At 36.4% G+C, this 13,908-nt stretch overlaps 1 protein-coding gene across 1 annotated transcript in view; it reads left to right on the forward strand.

Annotated features, from left to right (window-relative positions):
* The window catches only part of SEMA3D (semaphorin 3D), a 191,926-nt gene that overhangs the window by 121,908 nt on the left and 56,110 nt on the right, over nucleotides 1-13,908 (forward strand). Inside the window, exon 7 of the mRNA XM_012779523.2 lies at nucleotides 1,104-1,232. Coding sequence (XP_012634977.1) covers nucleotides 1,104-1,232 — 129 coding nt within the window. The remainder of the gene's footprint in view (nucleotides 1-1,103; nucleotides 1,233-13,908) is intronic.

The raw sequence follows: 13,908 nt of genomic DNA on the forward strand, positions 1-13,908 counted from the left end.
ATATTTAGGCATTTAAAAATTCTAAATGCCCTGTAGAGATTAGCCATGTTTTAAATTGTTTTATTAAGTGTATCCAAAAGTGTTGACTAAAATGGTCTACTGAAATACCAGAGGTTTGGCTCTCAGAGGGTCAACATATTCTTCTTTAGGGACAGCCTCCTTCCTGCCTTCCTGTCCCAGCCCCACCCAGGCTCTGACCAGCATTAGGGAACACTGGTCTCTGCTCCCCTCCTCTCCTCCCTCATCCTTTTCTATCCCCTTCCTTCCCTCCTCTTCCTCCTTCTACTCTCCCTGTCTCCTTTCTCCTTCCTTCTTACCTTTAACTTCTCCCCCATCCTCCTTCTTCCTCCCTCTTCTCGGCATCCTTTCTTTCCTTTCTCTTCTTTCTCCTGACCTATTTTTTTCCTCCTTTTTCTCTCCCTCTCCCCTGCCCTCTCTTTCCTTCCTTTCTCTCTGATAAAACATGGACATGCACTTTACACAAATAACAAGACAAAGAAGTTTGGTATGCAGTAATGGTAACATCATTCCCTTTTCAAGAATTCCTGTTTATCAGAATTGTTAGAGACATGATTAGCTACAAGGAATGCAACATGCTATAATTACAAAGAATGACTTCAGTGCTGAAAGCTCCCTTTCTGCAGAGGTTAGGCAAAGAAAAGTTGTGGTCATTGAGGTTGTGTCGGGTTAAGTAAATACTAATTACACAATTCATCCTTCATTATGGCATTTAACTTTTAATATTTTTTGTCTTGCTACAAAGAGGAACTCCCAATTATGATATTTCTTTGCATTATTTGTAGGAAGGAGGGAAAGAGTAAGAACATATTTTAAAAAGTTGCTGAAACGTGCAATTATTAATTCAAAAAAATTTGGACTCTTTTTATTCAAGAATCTAACATCAGCTTACCAAAATTAATTGAGTTATTTGTTCTTCAACTAAGCTAATTTTTCAAAATCTGGAAGTGTTATTTATGAAACAACATATTCTGATCATAAGCAATAACCATCTTTGGTGTCATTTTATGAAGTTTGTATATTTTAAATAGTATCTATTGTAATGCTCTTAGAAGTCCAATGTATTTTTTTTTTCTGCCTCTCAGATGAGTACCTCTACTCTGGAACGGCGTCTGATTTCCTTGGCAAAGATACTGCTTTCACACGGTCCCTTGGGCCTACTCATGACCACCATTACATCAGAACTGACATTTCAGAGCACTACTGGCTCAATGGTTAGTAATTTTTTAAAGTGTTGATTGTTTTGCCTTTATTTTGGGCCAGATAAAAAGCTCATTATTATTCATTCAGATGTGTTTGGGATAATTGATTTAGCTGAACGTTATAAACTACATTTGAAATAATTCCACACTAAGACGGATTTCTAAAACCTTTGTGTGTATAATAATATCTGATATTTATTGAGTATGTGCTATGTCCTTACATATTCTATGTTTGAATTGATAATTTTAATATTCACAATGACATATGAGATGTGTTATTTTATGTTTTTTAAAGATAAGTAAACTGAAATAGAGAGAAATTAAATAATTTGGTCACGGTCTTACAATTTGTCAGTCACAGAGCTGGGATTCAAGCTGACAGTCTTACTCCTGTGGTGTGTGTTTTATGACTAAGCCATTTACTGTCTGTTAGTCCAATGAAAAGGGGATTGTCGCGCCCGCCTCGCCAGCAAGGAAGACGCGGCAACCGGAGTTCTTCTGACCGTGCTTTAATGGGGTTCCCTTTAGGCTTACATGATACGGAAGACGCCGAGGCGTTCTCGGCGGCTGCTTATAAAGGCAGTAAGTACACTGGGCATTGTCTGATTGGATAAGGCACTTGGAAGGGAGGAGACAAACTCTGCACATGCGCTGAGCAATTGTTTGTCAGACTAACAACAGGGTTTGACCAAGAAGCGGGCGCCATCTTGGAATGGCGTTGCCACCGCGCCCCACAGGGGATCATTGTAATGCTAACTTCTGTTGCTTAAAGGTAATTTATGTTTGAGTTAAGACATGATCCTCAAAAATTGTAAGAAAATTAAGATTGACATAACTTTGTCTGATTACTGTTTTAGTTAGGGGTCATAGAGTATCTTGAGTTTAAAAAGCAAACAATCAAAAAACCCAAGAAACTTCTAAATACATATATTTAATTTAATTCAAGGAACACTACAAGCTCCTCCCCCACTTTACAACAGATCATATTTTATCCTGATTTTCTTAGGTTTTCTTGTTAACATATGACTTTATTCCATTGCATGGCAGAAAAACATAGCACTGTTATTTAAGCAGTGAGACGTTTCTCATTCCCACCATCAATATTGGGCTTTAGTGAAGGAGGGTGGGGTAGAGATTTCTAGGGCTATCTCTTTATCTGTCAGTGTCATTTAAGCAGTAACAACATAAACAAAAGGGAAAACACTTTTAAAACATTTCATTAGTCCAAACTTCCAGATCTATTTGTTTACACAATAATGTGATCTCCATTGGCCAAAATAGTATCCTTAACAGGTACTCTTAGTAGGAAAAACAAATATAGAATCCCTCCAATTATGTGATTACCTTACTACATGCAAGGCAAAACTATATTTTTGTGCATAGTGAGACTTTTTTTTGCAGTTATTTGGTTTGAGAGTAATTTAATAGATTTCCCCTGTAGAAAAGCTTAGATATCTGTTTAGGAAAAAAAAAAGATATTCTTATGGCTTATAAATAAAGTATAAGGTTTATATTTCATTCTTTTTTTTTTTTTTTTTTGAGACGGAGTCTCACTTTGTTGCCCAGGCTAGTGTGAATGCCGTGGCGTCAGCCTAGCTCACAGCAACCTCAAACTCCTGGGCTCAAGTGATCCTCCTGCCTCAGCCTCCCAAGTAGCTGGGACTACAGGCATTCGCCATCATGCCCGGCTCATTTTTCATATATATATATTAGTTGGCCAATTAATTTCTTTCTATTTATAGTAGAGACTGGGTCTTGCTCTTGCTCAGGCTGGTTTCGAACTCCTGACCTCAAGCAATCCGCCCGCCTCGACCTCCCAGAGTGCTAAGATTACAGGCGTGAGCCACCCCGCCCGGCCTATATTTTCATTCTTAAGATGGCAAATATCACATTGCTACTCTTCTAAAAGATTCTTCTATTTTTTCTCTTAGCTATGACATGCTCCAAAAGGAGTTTGCAGCATTGTTAATATAGTAAACATACAAAATATGTATTTAACTATTATTCGGCTAGGATGATATTCTTAATGTTGTATGAAGCGTAGGAAGCCTTTGAATTGGTTTAACATTCCCTCAACAAACAACTTTTGTGGCCCTAGTACCTACTGGATGCTATTCTACCCAAGGGGCCTGCACAGATAGATAGAAGAAGGCTGCTGACTGCATGGATGACGAATGCATGGCTCAGCCTGGAGCATGAGGAGAGAATGGGAGATTAGGCTATAAAGTTGTAAATATTACCCTGAAACCAATATAGAGCCATTGATGGATTATATTTTAATCAAGGAGTTAGATATTTGTTTTTTGTTTGTTTTTTAAAGGTAATTTAAAAAATAGTATATTTTTAATAGCATGAGAGGCATAGCATGAAGTGAAGACTAAAGGAGAATGAATACAGAGAGAGAAGAGGCCACTACATGAAAACTGGAGACTCAGACAGAAACAAAGGTAGTGGCAATGGGGATGGATGTGAGAATATACAATAAGGAATATTTGAGAGAGAAGATACTGGTCTGTGAACAGAAGAATCCAAAGATACGATTCAGAGTTCAAGTGAAGATGTGGATGCTGGGAAAACTTTGCCATTAAAGAAGCCAGTAGAAAAGAAAAAAATAAAGGCAAGAGAAAAGATACATGTTAGAAGAAGTTTCAATGAACTGAATTCAAGCAAATGATTAAGAATTAGGAGATTAAGAATTCACATTTATGGTTCTAAGTCATTCAAGGCAGATTGCTTAGTGGTAGAAAGCCAGGGTGACTATATGACCTGGTTTGCTCAGGACATTTCTAGTTTACTTCTGTTGCCCTTTTACTCTCAAAAATGTTTTAGTTTAGACAAAAGTTATACTTCTGTTTTTGTAAAAATTAATTATCTGTGCTTAAATCTTGACTATCTCTTATTGGTGACCTTGGTTAAACCTTTCTGTGCATTCAAATTCTTTGTATATTAATATGGAATCAATTAACAGTAGTATCTATGAACAGAGTATCATAAGGAGTAAATTAGATCATATAGGGAAGTCTTTTAGAAGACCGTTATAAGAGCTGAATTAGTGTCATTATTATTATCATCATCATCTTCATCATTATTCCTGAAGGCAGGAGAGATGTTGGTGGGACTAAAACCCTGAATGTCCTGGGATTCTATGCCATCTCTTTAGCATTTTAAATTATTGACCGACTTTTCCATCTTTCCTGCTACACTTCATAATTTTGTGAGCTCATCCATCCTCATAGTTTCAACTGTTTCCTGTGTTCCAGTGTTTCCTAAAACTATATTTCCAACCTTCTTTTATATAAAGCTAAGTGACCTTAAGAAATATTTATTTGGATGTCTTACATTTCCATCTCAGATTAAATTTTAAAAAATGATTGTTTTACATGGGAATAAAGATATCTAAGCCTTAGCTTTGATTGTGCCATCAACTTGCTTTGAGATTTTTACAAATTTTTTAATGACCCTTCACTTTAAATGGATCTAAAATCTCATGAGTTTAAATATATATATATATCTTTTTTTCACTTTCCAACCTGTCCTTCAGTACCCATTTCCTGATTTTTATCTGTCTTAACTTTCTGAACTTCATATACTCAGTTACCTTGGAGTTATCTTTGATTCCTTCCTTTCTTACATCCCCTTTATCTAATCTATCTCTAAGGATATTTGCTTCCTTCTTAATATCTGTTGGCCTTGTTCTTTCTATGACCACTATGTTCCAATAGGTCTTCATTACCTCATCTCTGGTTTATTGCCACTATTTTATTGTTTACTAACTAATCTCCCTATCTCTCATCTCTTCCCCTTCAAATTTATGTTTATATCACATCCATGCTAGTTACTACCTACTACCTTCTGTGCTTTTAAAGAGCTATTTTATTTACTGATATAATATTGAGAGAATTGATACTTGCAATTTACATTTGGGGATATACTAGAAATCAAATAATAGTTCAAAGTTAAACAGCTAGTGGAGGTGACATTGAAACTCAGATATGTATATCCAGCTCTAGACATTGTATTCTTTTTATTGTATGATACAGTCTATCAACCTAAACTCTGCTTTTTTGACTACACATGCCCTGCTCTTGCAGCCTTACTACACACATGGTCCATGTGTACCTACCATATTGGGCAACAGCAAACCCAAGATGCTGCTCTGGTAATAGGAACTAGGAGAAATAGAGGAGGTGGAGTTATGCAAGAAATGGGGGAGACCTAGGAATTCCAGCTGAAGCCAGGGAAATAACAAGCAACAGGTCAGATGTTTGTTGAGGAAAAGACAGCCCAGAGTTAGAAAAACACAATGCTTCAGGAGACCCAGTCGGTTGAGAGTTCCTTTATCTACGGAAACTAGAGCAGAGCAAGAAGAGAAATTATAGAAACTATTTGATACGCTTATAATGAAGAGAAACCTGACAAACTAAGACAAAATATTGGCTTGCTCAGGAAACATTTCTGCCCTTTATTAGAAATGGCCATTTTCCAGATGAATTCAGCCTGTGGTCCAAAGACAGAGTCAGTGGTGTCATCTGTCTGGAATCAGGAGTGTGAGGAGAAAGAATACAGATGAACTGTGTGGATTGTTGAGAATAAATGTTATCTTAGAGAGTATATTATTTAACCTCATATTTTACAGATTGAGATGTAGCATGAAGAAGGGATGTTTCCAAGCCTCCTAGTTGCCAAGCCCATCCTTTCATCATGATACTAAGCTTCTAAGAAGAGTAGTTTATCATGTCCTTTGAGTCTGGAAGTGTGGCTGCCTTTTTGATGGAAGTTATAGGAATAAAGGTTTTGTTTCTGCCGTAACATTGGACCTGCCACCACACAGTTATTGACACAATCTACTTTGTCTAAAGCTGCCCTGTCCAATATGGTAGACCCCCTAGACACTAGCCACATGTGGCTATTTAAATTTAAATTACAGCTACTCAGGAGGCTGAGGCAGGACTATCCCTTGAACCCAGGAGTTCAAAGCCAGACTAGGCAAGATAGGGATAGGCTGTCTATGAAAAAAATAAAATTAAATCAATTAAAATAAAGCAAATTTATAATTTTGTTCCTAAGTCAGATGAATGGCTTAGGGGCTACCGTATAGGACAGCACAGATTTAAAATTTCCATCAATGAAGCAATTTCAATTGGACAGGGCTGGTTTAATGTATGCTTATTAATTATGTACAATAGTCTACAATGGTATACTGCAACATGCTTGTGAATTTTCTTTACTACCTATTAATATATAGCATGTGGATATGAAACTCACCACTGTGTTTTATAAAGTTGTTACCAGGTTGAAAAAAGTGACAGATATTTAATATCTCAAATAATAGGGTCAATGTCAATGTCTTTTTTATTTTTTCTGTATATTATTATCTCAGTCTATTATGAATTTCTAGACAGTTTGAGATTTTTTTGTTAAACTTTGCTTCCTGTACTTTAATTTTCAATTTAAATTTCTACTTTTTATTTGTCTGAGATGAACTAAATTCTTACAAATGTAAATGTGATATTCTGTTTAGATTAAGGAAAATACAAAAATTAAATTAAATTTGCAATTCAGTATTAACTCTTAAGATGCGGAGTCTAAAGAATTATCATTTTTTAATATGATTCTACATGAAGTTTTGTAAGTCTATTTTAATACTGAACTACTTAGGGAGTTCAAGATTCTTAATACATATGTGTATGCTAAATTGCGTTCTGTGTTCTAATTGGCATTAACCAGAATGAGATCAACTAACCTCATTATTTAACAGTGAAAGGATCCTTATCAGAACATCTCTAAGAACTGCTTACTCCAGTACTGCTTACTTCATACTTAAAAAAGTATGAATCCTGATTCCTTTTTTGAGAGACTAAGCCACCTATTACATACCTTACCAGTAAGATAAAAAACTGCAAAGATGAAATACTATAAGAAGTTCTAGATGAAAACTTAAATGGTTCCACACTTTCCTTTATCAACTTAATCTTAGACCATATCAGGAAATAGGAATACAGATACAAGTTAGGGTGGTTACTCAAATATAGTTGATCTTTTGTTAGAATTTTAGGATAAAACTAAGAAGTATGACCACTTGGAAAATGAAAACAAACAATAATGCCTCAGACATACGCATATGTTTTTGTTTTCTTTCCTGGAGTAGATGAGAACTTTTGTTTTAAATTTTCATTTTTAACATATGGAGGCAGTTTTCATTTGAAGTTTCTCTTGGGGTGCTTTATTGTCTGTAAATTCTGCTTCCACATCAAAGGAAAAGATTTAAAAAATAATAGGAAAAAGATATTATAAGAAGAACTAAAAGGAAGTTAGGAACTCTCTATCTATTAAATCACAGGGTAGGTATGCTCATTGGTGTGGCAAGAGGCTCTTGGGGAGCAACGAAGTTGGTGTGTACTGCAGGCCACATGGGTTTATGCCATTTTTATTTGGCAGTGCATCTTGGTGTCATGTTAGAAATTCATTTGTGAAAATGCATGATTTCAAACTCCATTCCTATTAGGGCATATGCTTAAAATGCCAATGGGGAAAAATGTGCTATAATAAAGCCCAGGTGCCTATTGGTATGAATTTAAATTGTTTAATTCAACAACTCTGCACTGATTAAATGATATCTATTTTTAGCCAAATTTGGCAGCAAGTTAGGAAAGAGTTTCCATCATGAAATAACAATATGAGTGTCCTAAGACAGGACTTCAATGGAATACTTAAAAAAGAAACTCTATATTCTTGCAACTTATATTTGTTTTTTAACTCTTAAGTATGCTTATTATTTCAATCACAGAATAGAGTACTATTGATACCATTTTTTCATAATTAGATTTCTTTATATAATGAACATTTGGACATTTGTCTTAAATACCTCCAACATTCCCCTCTGAAGCAATTTTCTTACAGTTCTTATAAAAGAAGCAACATTTAAGAAATAGTTCAATAAAATAAAAAATGACTGAATAGACATAATAGACCATGTTTGTTACACATTACTTGAAAGTTAAAAGAAATACCACTTGGAAAAGCATTTATACTACTTTCCTCATTAATTTTACAATGAAATTTCAGAAATGTAGACCGATGTCATACTCTACATTTTGACCATTTCAAATGTCAAAACCTGGCAACAGTTATATAATGTTTTTCATATCCAAAGGAGGCTTCCTGTGCATTTCTGAAAGGTAGCAATGCATTGCCATATTTACTTATACTCCTTTTAGACCTTATACATTCTGTTCTATTAATAGAATCGTGTTTCTGTGAACAAGTGAATAGCAATCACCTTATGTAACCCCTTTTCCCATTTGAGTATCTGAGGAGAGCTTTATCAGCATCTCTCTCCTTGAGATTGGTATTTATTTTACCTGTGATGCCTTTCTGATCCAAGTCAATGAGTTCTCACTTTCTCTCTCAAGAGAAGAGTGCATAAATTGTGTACCACTATGTTATATATTTTTATTTCAGAATATTACAGGGGCACAAATGTTTTGGTTACATGATTTCCTTTTGTGCAGTTTGTGTAAAAGTTATATGTGTACTCATCACCAAGATGGAGTTTACTGTACTCATTAGGTGTGAATTTATCATTCCCTTCTTCCCCGTCCCACCTGCTTGCTTTCTGTTTAGTTTTGCTACTATATGTGCACATGGGTGTTGATCAATTAGTTCTAATTTAATAGTGAGTACAAGTAGTATTTGTTTTTCCATTTCTGTGATACTCCACTCAGAAGGATGGTATCCAGTTCCATCCAGGTTGTTACAAAAGTATTAGCTCACCATTTTGTTTATAGTTGATAGTACTCCATAGTATATGTATAGCACATTTTATTAATCCACTCATGGATTGATGGGCACTAAGGTTGATTCCACATCATTACTATTGTGAATTGTGCTGCAATAAACATTCAACTGCACTTGTCTTTTTGATAAAATGATTTCTTTTCCTTTGCATAGATACTCAATAGTGAGATTGCTAGATCAAATGGTAGGTCTACTTTTAGTTTGTTGAGATATCTCCATACTATTTTCCATAGAGGTTATACTATTTTTCAGTCCCACCAGGAGTGTATACGTGGTCCTTTCTCTCCACATCCACACTAGCATCTGTTATTTTGGGACTTTTGACTTGCATTTCCCTGATGATTAGAGACTTTGAGCATTTTTTATGTTTACTGGTCATCAGTCTATCTTCTTTGGAAAAGCTTCTGTTCATGTCTTTTTTTTTTTGGAGACAGAGTCTCACTTTGTTGTCCAGGCTAGAGTGAGTGCCGTGGCATCAGCCTAGCTCACAGCAACCTCAAACTCCTGGGCTCGAGTGATCCTTCTGCCTCAGCCTCCCGAGTAGCTGGGACTACAGGCATGCGCCACCATGCCCGGCTAATATATATCAGTTGGCCAATTGATTTCTTTCTATTTATAGTAGAGACGGGGTCTCGCTCTTGCTCAGGCTGGTTTTGAACTCCTGACCTTGAGCAATCCGCCCGCCTCGGCCTCCCAAGAGCTAGGATTACAGGCGTGAGCCACAGCGCCCGGCCTTGATTCCTGTTATTAAATGCCCTTTATCAGATGTATAGCATGCAAATATTTTCTTCCTTCTGTGGGTTGTCTATTCACTCTATTGATTGTTTTACTGGCTATACAGAAGCTTTTTAATTTAATTAAATCTCATTTATTTATTTTTGCTGTTGCTGTGATTGTCTTTGGGGTCTTTTGATAAATTCTTTTCCTAGGCCAATATCTACAACAGTTTTTCTAATATTTTCTTCTGGAATTCTCATAGTTTCATGCCTTAAGTTTAAGTCTGTTATCCACCATGAATTAATTTTTGTGAGCAGTGATAGGTAAGGATTCTTTTTCAGTCTTCTATATGTGGCTGTCCAATTTTCTCAGCACTATTTATTGAATAGGGATTCTTTTCGCCAATGTATGTTTTTGACTGCTTTGTCAAGGATCAGATGGCTATATGAGGATGGTTTTATATCTGGGTTTTCAGTTCTGTTCCATTGGTCTGTGTCTCTGCTCCTATGCCAATGCCCTGCTGTTTTAGTTACTATAGCCTTGTAGTATGGCTTGAAGTGTGATAAATTGCCTCTTAATTTGTTATTTTTGCTTAAGGTTGCTTTGGCTATTAGGGGTCTTTTCTGGTTCCATATAAAGGGTAGAACTATTTTTCTTAGATCTGAGAAAAAGTGACATCAGTATTTTAATGGAGATTGCTTTGAATCTATAGATCACTTTGGGTAATATAGACATTTTATCAATATTGATTCTGCTGATCCATGAGCATAAGTTTTTCCAACTATTTAGGTCATCTGCAATTTCCTTCCTCAGTGTTTTGTAGTTCTCCCTGTTGAGATCTTTCACCTCCTTAGTTAAATATATACGTAGGTATTTTGTTTTCTTTGTAGCTATTATGAAAAGTATTGAGTCTTTGATTTGATTCTCAGCGTGACTATTGTTGGCATATAGGAATGCTACTGATTTGTGTACATTGATTTTGTAACCTGAAACTTTGCTGAATTTGTTTGTCAATTCCAGGATTCTCTTGGCAGAATCTCTGGGGTTTTCTAGAAATAAGATCATATCGTCTGCAAAGAGAGATAGTTTGACCTCTTCTGCCCTCATTTGGATACCATTGATCTCCTTCTCTTATCTGATTGCTCTGGCTAGGACTTACAGCACTCTGTTGAACAGAAATGGTGATAGTGGGCCGTGGTCTCCCTGTACCATTCTTTATGTCGTGGGGGCACCGGGTCCTGCCAAGCTGTCCAAGCTGCCAGTGGGCGACTCTGCAAAACACCCAAAACACCGTTGCAGCGGCTCTGCTCCCAGTGGCAGGTTCTCCTGGCAACGTGACTCCACTGCAGAGTAATATGCTTCTCAGCACAGAGCCCTCTTGCGGTTGTTATGGGAGGGAGGAGCGAGCCATCGTTTCCCTGCACCTCTCTTGTGTCCTGGGGACAGACACCAGGTACTGTCTTCCTGTCTAAGCTGCCAGTGGGAGATCGCGCAAAACACCACTGCGGCAGCTCCACTATCAGTGGCAGGCTTGGCCAGGAACATGCCCCCACCACAGAGGAAAAGGCTTCTAAGCACAGAGAGCCCTCGTGGTTGCTATCGCTGCAGAGGTGCCACAGCTACAAGCTGGCTTGAGCTAAAATTAATTGCCGTGGTACCAGGAAAGGAGAAGGTGCAGAGGAAGAGGCATCTAAGTGTAACAGTGATGGCTCTCTGGTCTCTCGTGGCGCTTGCCGCGTGGTGAGACTTTTGTGTACCACTGCTCACTGTAGTCACCCACGTGGGGAAGGGGAGCCCCCCCTTACCCTTTCACTGGGCTCTGGGCCTCTGTGGACTCAGCCCATATCATGTCCTCTCTTCTCTCTCTTCCTCTTTCTCAGCTTTGCAGCCCTTCTTGGTGGGGTCCCCGGACGCCTCTGCTATTTCTCCCTGTGATCCATACTTGAGCCGCAATTGTTCTCCAACCTCCTCAGTCCAACCTTGTACCCTTCATCTGGGACGATCCAACAAGCCATGTCTCTAGTCAGCCATCTTAGCTCAATCCCTGTTATTTTATTTTATTTTATTTTTTTAAGTTAAGAATTCAACTCAATCATTATGTAGGTCTGACAAGATGCTAACATCTTAAGGGTCATCATACTGTATGTGTAACTTCTACTTAAATTTAAGTGCTACAATAAATTCTACTCATGTCAATGCCCATTTTAAGCTCACGTATTTGTGAAGATAAAGGAAACCAATTGTATTCCTATAATTTCTGCATACTTTCATTTTTATCCCGTTTTGCCCCATTCTAATTACTTAAGAATTTATATTTATTATTTAGTTCTTACTATCCCTGTCCATGCATACATCTGTGTCATTGATCTTGGGTTAAGGAGTCTATCCATATCCTTTTCCCTACATGCAGAATGGTAGTATGTTAATGACTCTTAAATTCTATACAAATCACCTATGTGTGTGGGAGCCCACCATAGGTTGGTATTTTTGTTTCTTTTTGTTTTTCCTCTGTTCATTGTTGCAATATCCTTTCAAGTCACTGGAAACATCAAGGCTAGGTCTTCTTAGGCACATCTTGACCATGTCAGTATATCTTTACTCCAGAATATAATTGATTTGAAATGAAGTGTCATTCCTTATTTATCTTTGCATTCTTTGATTCTAATGGTGTTTCTTTTTTGCTCTAAGTTCCTTGGATATAGAAATATTTTTACATAAATTATTTTTTTATTTTTATTACTTTTCTGAAATTGTAATTCCACATTTATAGGAAAATTTATTTCCACAGAATTGTGGGATTTTTTAAAAAAGAAAACATATTTAAATGAAAAATCAGAAATATTAATTTCTGACTAAAAAAAGGATTTTCATTTTGCTCAGGGATCAAAACCAAGTGTTTGTGATTTATTAACAACTTGAAAGAGGGCCTGGGAGAACCTTGAGTAGAATTGTTAATGGGCCTTGCCAATTTAAGATTAATTAGAAAAGAAAAAAATTTTAAAAACCTTATGTGATTTCATAAAATTTAATTTTCATGTAATCTTCTAGGGCACATCAAAGTGAGATCAATCAGAAGTATAAGAGTCCACTGGCATTCTTAATTCCAGAAAAGAACAGGGAAATAAGGAAAAAAAAGAAGTTTATGTAGATATTTCCTTCCTTGCTTTTCCTCTCAAGGCTTCTCATTAAAGCAGAGAAGAGAATGGATGGGAGACATGGGGCTGACCCAGAAAGGCTAGGATGATAATGATGAAACCCCTATCACTTGGACTCCTACATTAACTTTTGTCTGTTGAAGAAGGCTATTGTGAAGCTTTCTTTATTGGGTCATTGACCAATTCCTGTACATTTGCAGGGCAGTGATTTTTCATTACTTCTGGGGTACACAGCAATCAGAGCCTTAGACAAAACCCTAGAAAAGGCAAATTTGATCTGTTTCAGCTCCCACCAAATTCTTCTTTTCTTATGAAACATTTTGTCTTTTCTCCTGTTTAATACTCAGTGTTCTGTGCTTCTTTCCAGGTGTGTTACATTTTCTACTTAAAGTCCTTCCTTTATTCCTCAATAATTATTCTCTGTTTGCTTTAATTAAAAGATTATTTCTGAACTAGCTCTAGCCAATCACAGTTCTGTCACCTGGTTAATACTCAATTATATAAAACTAAGACTTAAAATACCCAATATTTTTTTAAACAAGGAGTTAGCAACCTAAATCAATCTGTCATTGATGCAATGCAAAGGGATTTATTTTATTTGCAAATACTTTTCCGCTTTACTTATATTATGGACATCTTTCCACGTCAGTGCATATAGACCTACTTCATTTTTAATAATGACATATTTCTTTTTATGAGTACTTGGATGTGCTCAATATTCTTGTTTGTTGTCATAATAATGATAATGATTAAGATCCCCATTACCATCTTAATAAATTGCATTTATTGGATAAATTATATATCAGACAGTGCCAGATGCTATGTGCTTTATATGTATTAACTCACCTTTTTCATCTTTTCAGTTATCTTACTGGATAGATGACATTGGCAGCCTTATATTATGCATGAGAAAGCTGAGACATAGAGAAAATAAATAATTTGTCTAAAGTCGCCTTTCCAATAAGTGGCAAAGACAAGATATAAACTTAGATAGAATGCCTCCAGAGCCTATACTGGAG

This window comes from Microcebus murinus, chromosome 9 (genome assembly GCF_040939455.1).
Source record: "Microcebus murinus isolate Inina chromosome 9, M.murinus_Inina_mat1.0, whole genome shotgun sequence".
Taxonomy (NCBI): Eukaryota; Metazoa; Chordata; class Mammalia; order Primates; family Cheirogaleidae; genus Microcebus; species Microcebus murinus.